General features: G+C 39.8%; 1 protein-coding gene across 4 annotated transcripts; it reads left to right on the top strand.

The window, feature by feature from the left end:
* Positions 1-997: 997 nt before the first annotated feature.
* Positions 998-10,262, top strand: pde9ac (phosphodiesterase 9ac). 4 transcript variants are annotated; one of them, XM_014990166.2, is made up of 20 exons: positions 998-1,126; positions 1,289-1,415; positions 1,651-1,842; positions 3,380-3,450; positions 3,800-3,877; positions 4,468-4,511; positions 4,591-4,645; positions 4,828-4,898; positions 4,977-5,064; positions 5,132-5,213; positions 5,312-5,386; positions 5,488-5,574; positions 5,678-5,782; positions 6,021-6,103; positions 6,390-6,546; positions 6,871-6,984; positions 7,228-7,332; positions 7,422-7,550; positions 7,639-7,722; positions 9,837-10,262. In XM_014990166.2, exons 3-20 carry the CDS (start codon positions 1,774-1,776, stop codon positions 9,882-9,884), a joined length of 1,545 nt encoding a protein of 514 aa, XP_014845652.2. In that variant the 5' UTR covers positions 998-1,126; positions 1,289-1,415; positions 1,651-1,773; the 3' UTR covers positions 9,885-10,262. The 4 variants fall into 4 exon arrangements, with proteins under 4 accessions (XP_014845652.2, XP_014845650.2, XP_014845651.2 ...); XM_014990164.2 differs by having other exon boundaries at positions 1,003-1,126; positions 7,627-7,722; XM_014990165.2 differs by having other exon boundaries at positions 1,003-1,126; positions 1,648-1,842; positions 7,627-7,722.
* The last annotated feature ends 10,185 nt before the right edge of the window (positions 10,263-20,447 follow it).

Below are 20,447 nucleotides of genomic sequence, written 5' to 3'. Positions count from 1 at the left end.
GGTGCGAGTCCCGTGGTTGCATAACCTCATCAGATCCGCTCGGTTTGATCTGCTCATTGCTGTCTTTGTATTAATGGATGCACCATTTGTTCACTGGTGCTCACTCGCACTCATGAATACGCATGCAGCACGTTGTCCTCACATGACAGCAGAGAAAGACAAAAACACGCAGAAAAGTGGTGCATAATAATCACTCGTGCGACGTGAAACGTCGTCAGATGGGTAGAAGTGGGTCAGCGGTGTTGTGCTTCGGAAAGCTCCTTTTAATCTCTGGTGATCTCACTTACTGAACGCTGGTCACACGCTCTGTCCTGTGATGTTCCACCTTCTCCTCCCGGTGTGGCAGGAGAGCTGGGAAGGGGTGTAATTAGACTCTGGGGGAAATGCATCACTGCAGAGCACAAAGACGATGTGTGTTTGTGGGTCTGCAGGTGTGTGGAGGGAAGGTGTCCTCTGAGTTGACAGGAGGTGATCTACACTCTCCAGTTCCAATTAATCACCTCCACTTGAGCCGCCGCTGCAGATGTCCTTGTTAGCACCAGTCAGTCAATCTGAAATTCCCTGCAGAAAGACTATTTTATTTTTTAAAATCGTTACTTTTTTTGAAATATCTTTATAACTTTATTCAAATCATGGTAGGCTGATGGAGCCTTACTTATAGGTATTTTGAATTTTCTCAATTCCTTTTTTTTAATCATCAAGAAATATTAGAATTTTCATCACAATGCAAAAGCAAATAATTCCTTTTTATTATAACTAACCAAAAGCTGTATGGCAGACAAACTGATTTGACTTTGATTTCATAGCTACTTTTTGTCTCTTGTCTTAACAACACTGTTATGCCATTTTAATGCTATTTAACTTGCTGATTTTTTTTTAAATTCCCAAAAACCAATTGACCTTTCAGCTCAGCAGAACAGGTTCCACTATTACCAAACTGAAACCTGTTTGGTAACACCCCCATGCTGGCAGGGGGGGGGGGGGTTGATGTTGTTTTTTTTTCTTTTCAAATGCACTCTTCATAAAACCTGATCCAGCTCGAGGTATTTTGCAACGAAGAACCGGCTGAGGCGAAATCATTTGCAAACATAGTTGAACATCTTCAGCCTCATCTGAACCCATTCAGGTAAAAAACCTCTTACTCTTTCAGACCTGATGATTGTCTCTTTCTTCTCCATAGTAACAGCCCCATGGCAACAAGTGCTGCTTATATTCACTGCTTTCACATGTCCAGGCGTCACCAGCCTCATCACTCACAGCCTCCCTCTCCTCTCTTACTGTATGTCAGAGGGCATGCACGCGGTTGTCTGCGTCTAAACGCGCCGCCGTCATGTGAGATGCGAGTAAAGCCGGATCTTCTGCACCTGGGACTTTGTTTCCAGTCTCCACGGGGGAGAAGGAGGACGGCTGACACCGTGAGTTCAGTACATGCACTGTTTTTTTTTTTTCAAGCGTTGTATCTATTACATGTGTTTTATCGATTTATTACATCCATTGTCTCACTGAAAGTTACAAATACGACTTAAGTGTTAAGTTGTTGACATAGTGTTTGTTGTTATTGCTTGAGTTTTTTTTTTTTTTTTTCAGATTTGTATTTATTGCTTGAATAGCTGTGCAAATCATACCAAAACATCAACCTATTTCCAGCAGATCCTGAGACGCAGAACAGGGATTTTGATTCTTCAGGGTTGCTATTTTGGTCTCCAAAGCAAAACGTCTTCAGGTGTTTAGCAAAGGAGACCAAAAAAAAAAAAAAAAAAAAAAAGCAGCACCATGGGGTCCAGTTCCTCATCCTTCCCCCCCAGAAACATTTACCTGGATGTTGATGGGAAGGTGCAGAAGGTGAGACTAATTTTGCATGTTCAAATGAAGAGTTTGAAGTATTGAACTTGATAAGTATTATGTATCAAATGGATCCACACTTAAATATGCACAGACTGGATTATGCATGAATGAAATTGTCAAGGAGCATAGAAAAGAAAAAACATATTAAAGAGCATTAAAGGTTATTGTCACCGTCAGGAACAGCATCATTTCATTACTGAAAAGACTAAATCTTTGTTACTCAAACCCTTTGCAGTTCACAAGCTAATTTATGGATTTATTATTTTGTTATGCCTGCAAAAAGACAATGAGCACCAGAGAGAGAGAAAGCTTGAACAGCAAATGCAATAACATGAATAAATACAAACAAAATAAATACGAATAAATGTCTATAAACAACAAAAAAGATATGTTTGAAATATTTTCGTCTTATATCATTTTTCAAGTAGGTTTGTCATTATATATTTGACCTATCATGTATCAGAGGATCCTTTTTTTATTTATTAGAGCTAGCTAACATAAGCAACATAACTTTGACACAAGCAGAATCAAAATTAATATTGCTGTTTGTTTTTTCTCTCATATTTGCCTGTCTTTGAGTTTGTTGGTAAATTGTAGCTCAGTCATTTCAAATTAAATGAGTTCACTCTCAATAACATGGAAGAAAGAGCGCCAATCTTTCCAGAAAGGGAGTTTGTTTACAGCAACATTATCGTAAAACAAACTAAGATCAACAAAAACTTCCAAACATAAGTTACCTGTTCAAAAGCAACTGCAGTTTCCCAGAGGATTCAAGAACCATAACGAGGATCTAAAATTAGACACTGATGTCAGTGAGCCTTAGCAACACTCGCGTCTCTTCCTGCATCCAGAAAACATTTTTGAAACACATAGTGCTCTAAGTGTTAATAGATCTTGAATAATGTTTAAATAAATCCAGTTCAGCCTTCGATAAGCAGCGACAACAGACAGCTTCTGGCTCTGGTTTTTGACATATCCTGAGCGCTCTTCATCTAGTGATGTAAAACGCTTTTTAAGTGGAGGCCTGGCTGTGACACACGCCTCTACAGGAGCTTCAAGCCCATGATCTGGACAGCGATGTGGTTTGTTTTTCTGCCTTACAGCTGGGTCTAATGCCCCCGCTCCCATGAAAGCTACAGTTTTCTGGATCGTTGCTGTAAATCTTTGTTCATTCCTTCAATTACACGGCCTGCAAGTGCTGACTTACTCTTGTAAACTAGGCTGATTTGTTTGCATGTGACATCTTTAAGGGCTCCGGGAAAAATCTCACACTCCAGCTGTTGTTTTCTGTCAAAGTGTTCCCACGCAGCAACGCTACCTTTAGCTTATTCTGATTTATTCCTGAAACAGTCTAATACTCATTTCATTTTCTTAGATTTTTTTTTTTATATTAAAAGAAAAAAAAAAAACACAATAAATTGTATGACCTCAATGTTATAAATTTGTGTAACAAACGCTTTTTATGCGAATTGTTTGTCATACGCTCTCTGCCGTCTGACCTTGGATCTGACTTTGTTGAATGACGACATTTCAGGTGGTTTTCAGTCGGCACTGCAGTCCGTGTGACATCAAGGAACTTCTGTGTTCCTCATCCAACCTTCCCAGGTTTGTTGTTTGGTTTGGTTTCACATCCCAAAATAAGAAACGTAAATATACATATGCATGTATAATATGTATGTATTTTTCCGTATGGCTGCATACACTTTCAAAAGTCTGCACACCCCGTAAAGTTTTTCAAATTATTTTATGTTACAACCATAAACTTGAGGGGCTGAATAAAAAATAAATAAAAAAAATTTGCCCACCAAACTATTCAGATTGGTAGTGTTAAGAAATACACTGAAGTTTGTGGTTTTAATGTAGCAAAATGTAAAACCAAAGGGAGTTGAACATTTTTGCGAGGCATTGCATATAATGCTCACATTTTTCTTCAAATCTCATTCTCTTTCAACAGGAACACTGCCATTAAAGTTCTAAATCCAGAAGGTGCCATGGTTTCTATTGATGCCACAATGCCCGCCAACTCTCCGAAGTAACTTACCAGACATACTGTAGAAATATTACAGCTTTGTTTCATTTTCCTCACTTTCCATTTTCTTAAAAAGGGCGGTGTTACGTAAAACCAACTCTTTTGACTCCCACAGTCAGCTCCTCCAGGCTAGCGGCAGCAACAATTAGCAAACATCTGGTGGAACTGCAAGTCTGCAGAGCTCTTCATGCAAACTACTTCTCTGTCCAACACTCCTAATAGTTGTAGATGGGATAAAATGAACAAACATTGTTGTGACGATGTGGAGGTGGAGTGTTGGAAAGAGCAGGAGCTTCTTAAAGAGACAAAGGCCCTATTTCAAGGTGTCAAGTTTTGAAGTCGAAAGTCTGTTAAGTCATGTTTTTTACATGCAGCATTTTATTAACAACTGAAGGTAAAATAGTTACTTGATTGTGCTATAAAACAGCACAATGTTCCTGGGAAATACATAATACTGCCCTTTTAAGACGTGGTTACATCCTTTGATGGTTTCATCAGCTCTTTAGGAGCACTAAATTAACTTCAAAGTGACAGATGATGTGAAAAGGGAGAGACAAATCTAACTAAAGTGTTCACATCTGATTTCTTAACAGTTTTCTATACAAAGTTGTCCCACTATCTACCGATCAGCCAGGAGGTAAACAATTTAAGAAAATTGTATGAGAAATTATTGAACTGGTGTTCAACGGCTCATCAGATTTTTATTCCTGCCACAGACAGGGAGGACATGTTTCAGAGCGTGTTGTCCCAGGTGGCAGAGCAGTTCACCAGGTAACACGTATTCATCTTTCGTTGTGTCCGAAGCTTTCCCGTCTCCGTTTCACAAAATACCCGTGTTAACGTTCTCGAAACTGAAGCACTTCCACGACAGCCCATTTCGCTACCCTCAGAGGTAAACTGAATCACTTGTAAACAAAGCTGATTTCTCATTTGTTCTCATCTGTTTGAGACAGAGCCTTTCGCATCAGCGAGCTGAAGTCTGAGGTCACCAACAGGTTGGCAGCGTTGGAAAAGAGAGTGGAAAGTGAGTGATCAACAAAAACAGAGAAGCATCTAGAAAACTCTGATAGGGAACTCAAATTTATCACCCGCCCTGTTTCAGTGGAGGGTTTGAAAGTAGTCGAAATCGAAAAATGCAAGAACGATCTGAAGAAACTTCGGGACGAGATGACTTCAAGAGGTGGAAGTAGGTGAGACTTCACGCCGAGTACTTTAAAACAACAATAAAAGATCGATTTACTCTACTTCTGACCTCAGGGTAAGCTGTTCGTGCAAATTCAATTTCTCAGAAGATGGGAAGAAGGTCACACCTAGAAGAGACGTCCCCACTTACCCAAAGGTATTTTTCTCCACAACGCATCCTCCGAAGTTCACAAAAGGTGTGTGTGTGTGTGTGTGTGGATTTCCTGACCGTGTTCGTCGATCTGCCATATTCAGTACACACTTTCTCAGGAGACCATCGAGGCGCTGAAGAAGCCGACGTTTGACGTTTGGCACTGGGAACATAATGAGGTTTGGTGATTTCCATCATTACACTTTAGTGTTATCCCTCCCACCTCCAAAAATGAAGGTCAACATATATATTTTTTTTCTTTCTCCGTTTGTGGCGACAGATGCTGAGTTGTCTGGAGTTCATGTACCATGACTTGGGACTGGTGAAGGAATTTAACATGAACCCCATCATACTCAAACGCTGGCTGGTAAATAAAGCAGACACCCGTCGATCTATGTATTTCTGTTCGAAACACAGATTAAAGTAATATTCTGCAATACAAAAACAGTGGGTGTTCTTTACTTCTTTAGCTGGCAATACAGGAAAACTATCGCAACAATCCTTTCCACAACTTTCGCCACTGCTTCTGTGTTAGTCAGATGATGTATGGCATGATTCACCTTTGCAACCTGCAGGTACGGTAGATGTTTGGGCTCATTCTGGGCCTTTCAAAATTATTCGCACGTCCTCAACTTTAACAAAGTATGATGCATGCAATATTGAAGCTTGTTTTATTGTGGCAAGACGTACAAACATTCAAGAGATACGAAGCACTGAACACATCTTAATCTTATTTACTAAAACCAGATTAAAGACGGTATTTCCAGTGAATTTCCAGGCAACAGGCTTGTTTCATCATCCGTTGTCCTGCAGGGTAAGCTGACCCTCACAGATCTGGGAATTTTAATGACAACGGCAGTGTGTCATGACCTGGACCACCCTGGCTACAACAACACGTAAGACTCACTCCTACGTCTTTGGTGCTGTTTTTATGTGCAGCACTGGAGAAGCCCACTGACCCTCGTTATGTTTTGATATACTCTGCTCAACATTGTTGTTGATGAGCTGTGAAACTAGTTCAGCCTGGAGAGAATTCAGGTATGAAAACATTCCCAGCGAGCAAATCGTGTTGATACGTTTGTGTCTGAGTTTCATGCAGGTGAGAACCTTATCAGAAAAGCTGCATGAGAACCCACTATCCAGCCATCTCAGGTCCATTTTACTATGCCGTCCGTTTATCAGATACCAGATCAACGCTCGCACAGAGCTGGCGGTGCGCTACAACGACATCTCCCCGCTGGAGAACCATCATTGTGCTGTGGCCTTTCAGATCCTTTCGCTTCCTGAGTGCAACATCTTTGCAAATGTTGATCCAGAGGCATTTAAAAAGATTCGACAGGTGAGATTATGGATATTTGACTCGAATCTTTTACAGTGCTGTCACAAAATCTGTGTGTCATTCTGATTCTGATTTCACGAGAAATCAGCAAAAATCTTCTTATTTCTGTCCAGACTCATGAAAAAAAAAAACTTATCTTAACTTTTTAGACTTTTTTGTGGCATGATGATGGGTTCTCTGACAAACTCAGTATTTGGCAACAAAAAAGTTAGTCAAAATAAATCAATGTGACAAAATTTGACTACATTTGTATGCCAGTGTATGTTGACTTCAGATCTAAATAGTAATAAAAAAAAGATTTCAACTTTCCTTTCATGTTTTCAGGCTATTATCACCCTCATTCTGGCCACCGACATGGCCAGGCATGGTGAGATTCTCGAAGGCTTCAAGCAGAAACTGGACAACTTTGATTTTAGCAACGAGGAGCACGTAATGTGTGTACGTAAACATTTCCACCAACAAAATCCCCATCTGTTTATTTTACTGTACTGCTACCCTCACGAATCTGGCCTTTTGTGACGAAGCGTGTCGCAGCGAGGCCACAACGCTTTTCTGATGAATGAGAAATTAAAACGAGAAGTACGAGCAAAGCAGATTATTTTCACAGCTGCACTCGTTTTAGTCCTCAGCTCTTGGACACGTTGAATTTGAGTTTGAACAGGCTTGTGTTTATTATTCCAGTTGCAGAAGGTGTTGATCAAGTGCTGCGATATTTCCAACGAGGTGAGGCCAACTGAGGTTGCTGAGCCGTGGGTGGACTGTTTACTGGAGGAGTACTTCATGCAGGTGACTTGAGCTCCACGGGAATTTCCTTTCATCAGAACGATCTGATCTTCGTGACAAAATGCTAATGCGGTGACCTCTTCGGTTTGAAGAGTGACAGGGAGAAGTCGGAGGGCCTCCCAGTAGCTCCCTTCATGGATAGAGACAAAGTTACCAAACCCACGGCTCAGATTGGATTCATCAAGTTTGTCCTCATCCCCATGTTTGAGACCGTCATGAAGGTATTGGACAAACGTGAACACAGCACTCTCTTTTCTACAAAAATAGTTGTTTACTCTACATGTGTATTTTGACCAGCTATTCCCTCAGATTGAAGAAATCATGGTTCAGCCTTTGAGAGACTCTCGAGACCATTATGAGGAGCTGAAGCAGCTTGAAGACTCAATGACAGAGGTAGGATCTGAGTTTTTTTTTTTTTTTTTTTCTTTTTTTTTGCTTCGCATCCCTTATTTAGTTCAATTTAGCTACACAGAGAAAGCAATGTGTGAGAGACACCAAATTATTTACATTTTTCCAAAGCGGTCACAGGGCACTGACTACTTTTTCCTAAGATGCATTTGTTCTAGATTTCACTCAGTCCAGCAACATTCAAACATTAGTGGAGACGCAGGAAACAGCAGGGATGATTTTTGCATTAAAAAAAAAACAACTCATAAACATCCAACTCTCCCTCCAGTCCTCCAGCCAGACAATATTTAATGCATAATCTGTAACAAACCCGAGCCATGAAACTAATCTATTTCCCTCATCCTTTGCCAGAAAACGAACGAGAACATTTTCCCCCTGCTGTAAAGTTCCAGTGTGAAACTTTCAGAGACATCTATTTGCATGACATATTTGCTGCAGTAAAAACAAGAATAAAGGAGCAAAAACTGTTACTGTTTACATCCAATAAAGCAATAAAACGATGGTGAAATCTACCATCGAGTCTAAACACACACGCAACACTGACAACACACACTTCTAATCAAAGGTTGTGATTAAGATAAGAGTTTACGAGCATTTTTAAGATTTTAAAGTTATACATGATTGCAAAGTTCATTGGCATTAGACACACACAATTACTTTATAACTTGAAGTATAATTCCTAATTCTGACAATAAAGCATGCCCACCAGTCATGGTGCATAAAAGGAAGATTGCATAGTGCCAACATAATAAAAATAATAACAAAGAAAAACACCATAAGCATTTTCCTACTTTTCCCTGATGGCGTACAAAAGGCTGTGAAAAACTCTGAGTCTTCACACACACCAGCAGAAATCAAAGTTAGCATGTGCTGACAGATTAGATCAGAGCATGAGGATTTGATTGGGAAGCTATAATGTAGAGAGTCTGTTTTGTACCAGGATGAAGTCACTCAAATGTTCACACACACACAAACACACACACACACACACAAACACAGGCTCTCGTCACATGCAAACGTAAAGGTATCTTTTGTTTAGTGAGGCAGAGAAGACAAAAAAATGTGTGTGTGAAATAAAATCAGCTGAATTCTTAGTTGTGTTTTGTGCGTTTTAGTGTGAGTGCGGTGAGCGCTCTGAAGACATTTATAGCCAGGAATGTTGCTGCACTTTCTCCGCGTTTGATTTGTCATTTCAGCTTTAAGAGATCAATTTGCTCCCATAATCCCATGTAATTGAGTTTCCTGGCAAATCTAAATCGTTCACTTTGAAAGCAAGCATAAAATGTTTTAGAGGGCTTACATGAAAGACAGAAACAAAACATGTTTGAGTGCAGATGTGATATAAAAGACTTTGGTGAAAACAAGCTGGTAAAAAAAATTGCGTATTTAGTCTTTTCTATTTGTTCCCCCTTGTAGTTATGATGTTTTTTCTGTTGAGGAGCTGAAATCATAACTTCTTTGATGTATTTCATAAATTTACTCCTCACTAACAACCTGGCTCTAAAACTTTGCCTCTTGCAGAAGTATTTAAAGAACCGTTTATGTATTTTGTTTGGATGTTATGTGACGGACCAACACAAAGTAGAACATGTTTAATATCTCCAAAGTTCTTCCTGTTTCTCATGTGTTTGTTCACATATTCTCCTCATCAAATTTGACTAAGACCTAGCCATTTTGGAAAGAATTCGGGGGTTTTTTGTTTTTGTTTTTTATCTCTTGATGTGCAAACCTGGTAGAAAAATATCCCCCATAACCTGCAGCCATAACCTCAGGCGAACATGGCAACAAGGCCTTGAATCAGGGGGGATACCACACTTTTCAAGTTTTGTTGTTTTTTTTTTAAACATTATGAACACAATGTAGAATTTTCTTTTGTACCTCCAAATAACTTCAACTTTGTGGTTGTGACGTTACAAAATGCAAAAAATAAAAGCTTTTGCAAGGCCCTGAATCAAGGTTTTTCAATACTGAATCGTCTTGCGCTGTCTGAACTGGGCAGTGGGTGTCTATTTATCTAAAACCCAGTCTTAACATAAACTTTTGTCCTTGAGGCAAAATTAATTCCTGCCTGTCTGAATTCGGTTCTTTTTTGATTGCAGGAGTCGTCTTTCATGAGCCGATTGAAGAAAGACTTGAAAAGTGAGTGAGGCCCCAGTGAAGAGATCCAGGGCTGCATACTGAAGATGACAGCTGAAGCAGGGGCCTGAGATAAAAGCGACACAGCTCTGCAGCATGCTGAACTAAAATTAGGCAATGCATTTCCTGAACTTTGACTTTGATTTTTACAGCAGATGATGAAGGGAGGTGCTGACCTCCCGTGCATATTTATGTGGTGAAAGCACTAGCCTCTATAAATGTGCATTTTCTTTTTATGTATTTATTTTTGGCAAGAGTCTAAGAGGATCGCTTTCTCCAAACAGAAAGTAATTTATTTTAATTTGTGATGTGCTTTCACAAACTATAGAACAAGTTTTCTAGTTTACCAAAGTTTTAGCTGTTTAAATAAATAAGTGAAATAAAATGGACCAGAGTGGCACATCCATCCATCCATCCATCCATCCATCCATCCATCCATCCATCCATCCATCCATCCATCCATCCATCCATCCATCCATCCATCCATCCATCCATCCATCCATCCATCCATCCATCCATCCATCCATTTTCTTCTGCTTCATCCGGGGTCGGGTCGCGGGGGCAGCAGCTTCAGAAGGGAGGCCCAGACTTCCCTCTTCCCAGCCACTTCTTCCAGCTCCTCCGGGGGAACCCCAAGGCGTTCCCAGGCCAGCCGAGAGACACAGTCCCTCCAGCGTGTCCTAGGTTTTCCCCGAGGCCTCCTACCGGTGGGACGTGCCCGGAACACCCCACCAGGGAGGCGTCCAGGAGGCATCCTGACCAGATGCCCGAGCCACCTCAACTGGCTCCTCTCGACGTGGAGGAGCAGCGGCTCTACTCTGAGTCCCTCCCGGATGACCGAGCTTCTCACCCTATCTCTAAGTGAGACCCCAGACACCCTGCGGAGGAAACCCATTTCGGCCGCTTGTATCCGTGATTTCGTTCTCTTGCTCATGATCGACCGGTAAATCGAGAGCTTTGCTTTTGGACTCAGCTCTCTCTTCACCACGACGGACCGGTACAGCGCCCGCTTCACGGCAGACGCTGCACCAATCCGCCTGTCGATCTCCCGGTCCCTTCTTCCCTCATTCATGAACAAGATCCCCAGATACTTAAACTCTTCCACTTGAGGCAGGACGACCCCCCTGACCTGGAGAAGGCACTCTACCCTTTTCCAGCTCAAGACCATGGTCGTGCCAGAGTGGCACATTTTAAATGAAATTCTTGCAGTAAAGTTTCACTTGGTATTACAAATTAATGTTTTTCCCAAGAACGATACTGTGTCATACCTTCATCTTTTAATTAATTGTCCTTTTGCTTTTACTTTTTAGTGAAATACAGTGCATGAAGTGTGTTACAAACAGTGCAACTCGCCAAGCCCTGTGTACTTGTGTTCAATATAGTTTATATAGGAGACAAAAAAAAATGCTCCAACTATTCAGGACCTCCTGCTGCACCAGATGTTACACAGTAAACAGCAGCATTAGTACACACTAAATAAGGAAAAGCTTTATCCTCGAAAGTTATATTCATTTACTCAAATTTTTATTCTAATTTAGTCATTTCTGCTGCTTGAGTTAAAGCCACAATTGCTTTTTGTTGTTGTTGTTGCTGTTAAAACATTAAACTTACGTTTTTAAAACTGTCACAAATATGTAGTTATGGTAAGGGGCTTAGTTTTACCATAATTAGAGAGTTTTGCTTAAGATCTTGTACTGTACAGTGTTGGGTCGGTCGGTAACTCTCTGCTCTAAAATGTAATTCGGTTAAACTTTGAATACTCTCTTACTTCATAACAGACTTAATCTCAAGTTTAATCCAGTTAATTTCAACACTACTATAAAGTTATGTCAAATGCAAATTTGATCCGGTTTTAATGCAGTGCTTAGTCAACAGCTTTTACAAAAAAAAAAAGAGAAACCAGCCAATCACATCCAATCTTTACTCTGATTTGCACCTTCGTCCTGAGAAAACATGGGGTGACTGTGAAGCCAAAATAAACTCTCCTTTAATAGGAAAAGATAAAAAACCTCAAGTAGCAGCAATTTGCCTTGTTCAGTTTAAAACTAAGCAGGCAGGAAAATACATGGAACAAAAATATGAGACCTGAAGGGGCAATTAAATCAAAAATAGTCCCAACTGTTAATGGAGAACAAAATCAAACTGAAAAGTGAAAACTGGTCCAAAGCTAAGACAACCCAAACTTAGCTTAAAAAAAAGAAAAAGAAATAGTTCTAGGCTCAGTCTTAAAAATAGACAGGGTGTCTGGCTCACAGATAAAGACTGGGAGTTGGCTCTACCGGACAGCAGCCTGATAACTTCCAGACCTGCCTCCCATTTTAGAAGCAACAGGAACCACAAATAAAACCTGCAGTCCAGGAGTGAAGGGCTGTGCTGGAAATAAAAGGAACTACGAAGTCGTCAAGATAAGATGGAGCCAGACTATTTATGGCATCAAACGTACAACAAACAACTTTAGATATCATGAGAATTTTCTTCGGATCATTTGATCAAGGTCGTTTTTAGACCTCATTGTGATAAAGAGTAACAATAGCCCAGCTCCTGGTTTGACGTTCTGCATCTCTTTCTGCACCTACTTTTGGAAAAGTTTTTGCAAACAAAGACGGAAGAGGAAAGTGTTAGTAGGGTCAGTGTCCTGCAGCTTTTAGATGCGTCTCTGACGCATCACACCTGAATCAAATGGCTCATTATGCGGTCAAGTTCTCCACAGTCCAGCGAATGACCTCAGTGTTCGACTCAGGCGTGCTGAAGTAGAAACGAGCCTAAAAGTTGCAGTCGGCTTCAGTATGTGGGTTGTTCTCTGCCCCTGTGCCACTACAGCGCCCCCTGATAAGGTCCACTTTTGAGGTACTGGTCAGGACTCTGATGGAGACATTTTGGATGAGCTGCATTGGTGGACTTAGTTTTTACCTGTAAAAACACTGTGACAGTAACGTAACCCTCTCAAGGTAACAGCAGACACCAGTTTCTCTGTCTTGTTGACAGAAAAACAAGATCTATGTTTTGATGTCTCACATCTTTCCCTCTCTGAACACATTCTCAGTCTACAACAGAGTACAACTGCAAAATAGTCATATACACAACCCATGTGATTTAAAAGTTCAGGCAAAAGCACAATAAGTTATAGGAACGTAGTTAACGGCTGGTTTTTATGTTCGTGTAAAGCGTAGAAAACCTTCCACTTGTTCCCACCCCACCATCATTACCCAAAGCGATTCGTTCAGCTGTTCTACGGCCTGATACACCTCTCATGGGTCAAACTCATCCCTACTGTTTCCCAAGTCACGACAACCCAAAGGTGTAGTCATGGAAACCCGCTCCACAGTCCACACCCACTTCTCCTGCCACAGATTCCCTGTGAGCCACATGGACGCTGGTGGTTTTCCTCCAGGTACTTCACGCTGTTTTTATGGATGCCTTTTTATGCAGCATGTTGTAAATTGCTTTATTACTTCACCCTAAGGCTACATCTGACATCCACTAAATGCCACCTGTGTAGATCTGACGAAACTATATGACTACACACCGGCAAACGGCGCGGATCAACAACGTTTGTGCTCTGCTTTAGGTGGACGGTTTGCCTGAAGTTTTTGTAATTTATGTGGCATGACTAAACTACATTTGCAGCCCATCAGCGCGCAATCTATTTTGATTAATGTGTTCATTTGCCTGTCAGTTTGAGTGTTATTCTGACTTAAGCTACTAAAGAGATAATCTTGAGGCAACAACAGAGAAAACAGCAGACCACATGCTTCAGTGGCTGCTCAGATGAAAGAGGAGAAAAAGCTCATTTTGGACTTGAATAAAGGTAATTTACCCACCACCTTCACCACATAGCGTGACAGAGCGCTGAGATGTATCATGTAAGGAATGCCGTAATCAAATGATGTTTTATCTCATCGTATTACTGCCCTGTTTATCGCAGTGCTACCGATAAATAAGATGAGTCATATATAATTAATGCCTAAGGTATGCTTAATTAAAAATAGATGATGGAACATGTTCATTTTAGAGATGTTTTTTTCTGGGGGCTGGGGGGATTGTGAGAGGCGAGCAGCTTTCAATCTCTTTTTTTGTTTTTTCTTCTTTTTTTTACAACAGTTTCCAACTTGTTGACTGGTGTTTTTCATGAAATCAACACTAATTAAATCTGCTCATATTTAAACCTCTGTAGCTGTTTTGTTTGCCTGCAGGCAGGGCGTCACATCACAGCACATTCAGCTGCTCTGTTTGTGGACACGAAGGGAAATACATTAATTATACCTGGAATAGTTTGACATTTAATGAGTTTATATATATATATATATATATATATATATATATATATATATATTTTTTTTTTTTTTTTTTTTTTTTTTTTTTTCCCCTTATATTTCCTCATGCTGAGCTAAGAGGCTGCTTTATGCGTGCATGTTTTTTTTTGTGTTTTTTTTTGGCAATTAAACCACAGACCTTCAGTGTTCGGAGCCGAAATGTCACATACCTCCCACAACTTTCATTGAGCTCTAAATCTGCACTGGTGGTCTCACAAATCCTGATCTCGGAGCCATGGAGAGAGTTTGAAAAAGAAACACGGGGGTAATTTGATCACGCTTAATCCCTTTTTATCTGGTTTCATCCACACTTTATCAGATTAAAGAGCATGTGAGAAACGTGCAGTCAGGAATGCTGATTGAAGCTGATAAAATGTTTGTTGTTTGAAAAGAAAAAGGGAAAAACCCACTTTGTGTGACAGCACAGGTAATTTCTTGTAATTGACGATGCAGCGATTGACATGTTGTGACTTTCGATTATTTGTAACACAGACGAGATAAAAAAAATAAATAATTCCAACACGATACCAAGCAGGGTCTCTCGTAATTTGAATGCCATTTATATCTGAATTTAGTCAAATTTACAAAAACCAATTGAAGTTTAATGCCATAACTTAACAACAAACATACAATTACTTTTTCATAAGCATTTTCTCCAGCAAATGTACTCCTTGTTACTGTATTTATACGACACTTTAGGCTCCAAAGATTCAGTCATCCAAAACGTTCTCTGGTTACAGGACGACAGCAAGACTGGCCTGTTTTCACGTGACCAAACAAATCACGCACACAAAGGCGGGCGAGCAGCAGGGATGGCTAAACTGTCCAGGAACTGACGCCCACACCTCCAAGAATGCCGAGCTCCTTGTTTGACCATTAAACTGCGAGGACACAAGCTGGATTTACAGACGACAGCTACATCCCCGCTAATAATGGCAGAAGGTCAAAGGTCACAAGGGAGAGTAAAGGATAAACAGTGTTTCTACATTTTTGCACCAGCACTTTGAGACCCGGTGGAGGAGAGAGAGAGAGAGAGAGCAAAGAGTCCTGGAGGATGGTGTGGAGTAACGTGTAAAAAAATATTTTCACCCTCGGGTGAAACCTCAGTTCATTTTTTTTTTATGATAGAAGAGTTCAAATGTGTTCAGAAATGTGAAGTGGTTGGGTAACTTCACAAGATTTTCTAAAGATTTTTTAAATTAAAAATCTGAAAAGTGTGGCATGCATTTGCTTTCACCTCCCTTAGTGGAATCAAATGTTACCAAACGTCTTCAGACCTCGCCTACTTAAATAAACCTGCGTACCTGTGCGTAATCTAATATTAGGCCTCAGAGGGTTTTTTTTGTTGTTTTTTTTTGTTTTTTTTGTGACAGCTTTAATGAAGAAGCGGCTTCATAAAAAGGAAACAACATAGAGCAGTTGCTGAGAATCGCAAAGCAGGCTAAGGTTTTAATCCCAAGTTTTCAATGAAAGTCATCTGTCAACGTAATAATCTCACTGACACTCCAACTGGCCTGAGTGGCAAGAAAAAAAGTCAATAAAACTAAACCACCACACGCACAGTTTGCCTCTGTTGACACAAAGAACATATGAAAGAAGGTGAAAACAAAAACTTGTGTTCACAGATGATCTCCATCCTGTCTGGTTGAGCTTAAACTGTCCTGCAAAGCAGAAAAAAAGTACAATTTTGATCTCAGTAAGTAAGTAAGCATTTCAGGCTATGGATGTGCAAAAATGGTGGAGACATAACCAAAAAAAAGGAAAAAATAGACTTGCATCTATAAATGCAACCAAATCTGCTTCTACAAACAATCAATGGACTTTTTAGGAGGGGGAGTTGTTGTTTAAAGAAATGAAGTATATCTTATATATTCTTGGCTGAATGATACACATGGACACATGTGCTATGTAGGAAGATTTGTCAAACTATTAGAAGAGTGTGTGCGCTAAAACAGCATTAATGACTTTGGTTCTAACGTGAAAATTAGAAATATGGTCAATTTATGGCATAAAACGTTGAGGCGCTGCCTAACGATGGAACATTTGAACAAATGCTCATACCAGATTGTTAAATTATAATTTACACCTCAGCCAACATACATGCACACTCTGACAGAAAACCATAGCAATAAGACAAAAACCCAAACAACCTCGGGGAAAACCACAGAGAGGCTCCAACTGGGTTTCTGGGATTCCCAAAGGGGACTGCATGACATTATGAGTTCTTTCTTTTTCTCTGACTGTGCTTGTGTTCCAGACAGGAATGTCAAAATGATGCAACAAGCCAGCTGGGTGTTGGCAAAACCACCAACAGCCATGCTGTAATTAATTTGTTGCACATAATCTCGTGAAACCCTCAACTTTACTCCGGGAGACTTGTGCTCGCATTATTACGGGGATTTTTTGCAACAGTTTTAAAAACAAAACCTACAAAATAAATAATTTTAGGAGTATTTGCACCATGTATCCCAAAACAAGAGATTATTTAGGATTTTACTTTCTTAGCTGTTGAATAATGCTTGTATAGGCAGCGTACACTCCAGTGAAAAAGCATAGTTTCCATCTTTTAAAACAGGGAAGCCGTTTTAGCCCATTCTCTTTCTTATTGTTGATTGATCTGCAGTGCTTTGCTTGTTGTTCTGTGTTCTTTTATGGCCTTTTATATTAGTTGTTGGTGCAATCTTTGAGTAAATTTCCCCCACCAATCCTGGGAAGGTTCACTCTTGTTCCACTTTTTCTTAATTTGTGGATAATTGCCATCACTGCAATCAGAAGAACTAGAAATAGTTTTACGGCCACTTTCACATCTACATGCATCAGTGACTTTGTTTCTTATCTTTTTTTGGTTATATGATACAAAATGCGTTTCTTTTTGCAAACATCATTTTGTCAGACAAGTTTGATTTATTGCATAAATAGACAAGAGAAAGTAAGTGTTATGTTGCGACTGAAAATTTATCAAATGATCTTGCTAAGGAACAAAGATGACAAGAGAAACTGAGCATCCGGTCTGAACAATGACAGTGAAGCAATTATGAAAGAAAATCAACAGAAAGTTCAGACAATTTAAGCGATTTCGTGATTCTCCAAGTCTTGCAGTAATCACAGTTTGCTAAAGAAAAAAAAAAGTGTTAACTGCAGTTAGCTCATGACTTAGCAAGGGGTGGTGGTGTTTATGATATCAATAGGACCGCATTGACTTGAAAAGATTTTTTCCTCCTAGTAAATCAAATCAATGAAATCTTGTCCTCGTCGCTACATTGGTCATTTTCCATTTCCTGCCCGGTTGTTGCCTTTATTGCATTTATGTAAACCAGTCACGGTAGACTTTGGCAACCCCAAAAGAAGAGGGAGATATCAAAACGAAGGGACACTTTTTTTTTCTTCAGCAGTTTCAAATGTTTATAAAAGGATTTCCATTTGTCCAGAATTATTTAAAGCCGTGAGCCTCGTCATCACTGGATCAGCAGCACTGTGTGGTTCTTCAACACAGTTGGCAAACTTACGCCGTGTCGTTTCAAAGTACAGAGGCTCCTTTGAGGTTGCACACTGCCAGATTTTCTGCTGCACTAATCTATGTAAAGGCCAAACCAAGAAGCAAATGCCAACAGGAACGATCGCCCTGCAACGCTCATTTATCAACAGCACAGATTCAGCACAAAGGTCAGGCAGGACACCGACTACACCCAAAAGCCACAGTTCAAGTTGAAAACTAAGTTTGGGATTCTGTTTTTTTTTATATATATATATGTATTTCCTCTCATTCAGTCTCTATTATAACTGGATTTATTTTTTCATTTATTTATTTTTGCTCTACCACTAAGTTGCTCTCAATTACAGGTATATAACTATATCTGTTTCCAAAAAGCACTTGGTTAAGGATAGAAATACATCACGGTCTGGCACAAAACCCAAAAGAAAACACAGTTTCCTGCTGTTGGGGACAGTTCCCGCAATACTCCCTTCACCATCCCAAAATATCCTTCAAATTAAATATAAGCTACAGCTTCACTCTGCACGTTGAAAACCGACGCTTCAATATTTCAACCTAATGTGAACATGTGAGACATTGGAATATAATATCAGGTTGCTCCAAACAAAACTCTACAGAATAAAATGGTTGAAAATAACCATGGTGCATTGATCTGACGCCATAGCAACTCGGCAGCGTTGTACGTCTTGGCATGTTAACAAAATATATATTTTCCATGACAACATTCTCTATCCCATGAAACATAGAGGCATCTGATAAAAAAAAAAGAAGAAACTTTCACGTAGTTTATCTCGTGTGTCGTTTACCTGCATACCACCATTTCGCTTGTATCCTTTACTGCCCTGGTTCCCGCATGCTGACAAAGAACTACTTCTCCTTCTTTACATATTTTATCAGAGAATGACCTTAACCTGAAGCCTGCACTGTCTGTTTGCAGTTTTGTACATATGTACATTCAGTATTTTCATGCCAAGAAAGAAAATCCAAGAACTTGCTGTTTAAATTGTTTTTGAACTTGTTTAGGATCAATAAATAGCTGAGATCACTTGATAATTAAGTGCATGCTGTTCTCATCTTGCAAATTAAGAGGAAAATATTGTGTGTCACGCTAAAAATTGCAAACATGCGCAAAGCAACCCAAAAATAGGGGAGAATATTTGTTTGTGAAAAGCTTGGAAGATGTTGAGAAACACACTGGCATTTTTTTCATTTGCAACCCCCGAGGTTGGTGCATCGTAGTCCAAAATTTAATTGCACCACAGACAATTAAAACATTTTATGTAGCTGAATGACTTTATGTTTCACATGCTAATTTAAAATCTGCAAAATAAAAATTTATCTCTCTTCATCTGAAATTTCCTCCCCTCATACCAGCAAAACAGATGGCTTTTCTGGTTTCTTGGGCGAAACGGCACTTCATGTAAGCAGAGAACCAGCAAAGCAAACACACACACGCACACACCCGCACACACGCACACACACACACACACACGTGACGCAAACTGAAACGCACAGGCAGACTGAGGCTTAAAACATGTCAGACAGTTTGCTCAAGGAAAGACCTTCACCAGTTTGTTTACAGCGTAATAATCTGGAGCAGAGATCTTGATTGTGTGCTGGCAGAACATCAGCAGCCATGCAGTGACTCAACGGTCACATAGCAATTACACTGGCCTCTTATCTGTATGAATAGGAGGCCTGTTGCTGCAGCAGAGCTGGCGTAAAGACAGATGGACGTATGGAGGACAGTTATATAAAAATTTTTTAAAAAGGCCAATAAGTGCTTTGATGTCCTCCCTCAATAATCTCAATCTTAGTTAGAACATTAAGCAGAGGACGAATTATATGGGTTTGAATTATTAGAGAATTTGATTTTACGAGATTTTTATTTCGATATAAAACAGTGATAGCTTCTTTTTGAAGCTTATCTAACTCTTAAACTGCTTAAACAACCTTTCCAAACAGTTAAAGTCCATGGTAAAAACCAATTCTTCATTAATTCTGGTATTTTAATCCTACACTAAAAATGGAACCTTTAAATTGAATACATTTCAAAAGAGAAAAAAAAAACAAACATGACCAATGGCAAAATCACCACCAATTAAATGTACCAAAAGCATTTGGGTGATTTGTACTTCAGTATTAATGCTAAGTTAATGAGAGAGTTCAGGAAATTTTAATTAGTAATCCAAAGCTTTTTGTTTCCCAGGGGTGTAAAATCACTTGACACAGAGGAACATTTCCAGACTTCACTCTTCTTCCTTTATGTGAAGAGTTAGAAGAGATTCTACCAGCTAAGGGACTAAAGTCCTTTGGCGTGAAGGTTGTTTTCACTTCAGATCTGTTCTAGAAACAGATAAGAGTTAACTTGCCATTCAAGGAAGCCGGATGTGTAGTGATCTACATGAGACAGGAAATTGCAACAAGAAAATAGCTGCTTCTCTACAATTGCCCATATCTGTAGTTGTCGCAATCCCAAGAGCTTAATTAGAAGGCTGCCGAACTCAAGTCGGCTTCTAATTAAGCATTTAGGATCATTACATCCTTAATGACTGAGAAACTGTAGAGTTGTAGAGTTGCAGCCGTAATTACAAAGTTTAAAATAAACAAAAATCACTGTTTGACTGAAGTGCATCTTGTCAACACAAACAGTGAGGAGGATGGTAAGTGTCATGATTTGCGGTAGTTGTAGGTTCAAATTCAGAAGCAGAGAGGTGAGGCAGCAACTTAGTTTGATGATTTAATGAATATAATGAGCAAGAACAAGG

Source organism: Poecilia mexicana, unplaced genomic scaffold (assembly GCF_051168715.1).
Source record: "Poecilia mexicana isolate PSO_F unplaced genomic scaffold, ASM5116871v1 scaffold_13, whole genome shotgun sequence".
In the NCBI taxonomy this organism is placed as follows: Eukaryota; Metazoa; Chordata; class Actinopteri; order Cyprinodontiformes; family Poeciliidae; genus Poecilia; species Poecilia mexicana.
Note: the sequence above shows the minus strand (reverse complement) of the source record. Positions and strands in the feature narration are given on the sequence as shown.

Excerpts from the sequence above, each read along its gene's own strand:
- pde9ac (XM_014990164.2), top strand. The coding sequence starts at position 1,774 with ATGGGGTCCAGTTCCTCATCCTTCCCCCCCAGAAACATTTACCTGGAT. Across the intron at positions 4,646-4,827 it reads GTGGCAGAGCAGTTCACCAG|AGCCTTTCGCATCAGCGAGC; the intron begins GTAACACGTATT and ends TGTTTGAGACAG. Across the intron at positions 6,547-6,870 it reads CATTTAAAAAGATTCGACAG|GCTATTATCACCCTCATTCT; the intron begins GTGAGATTATGG and ends TCATGTTTTCAG.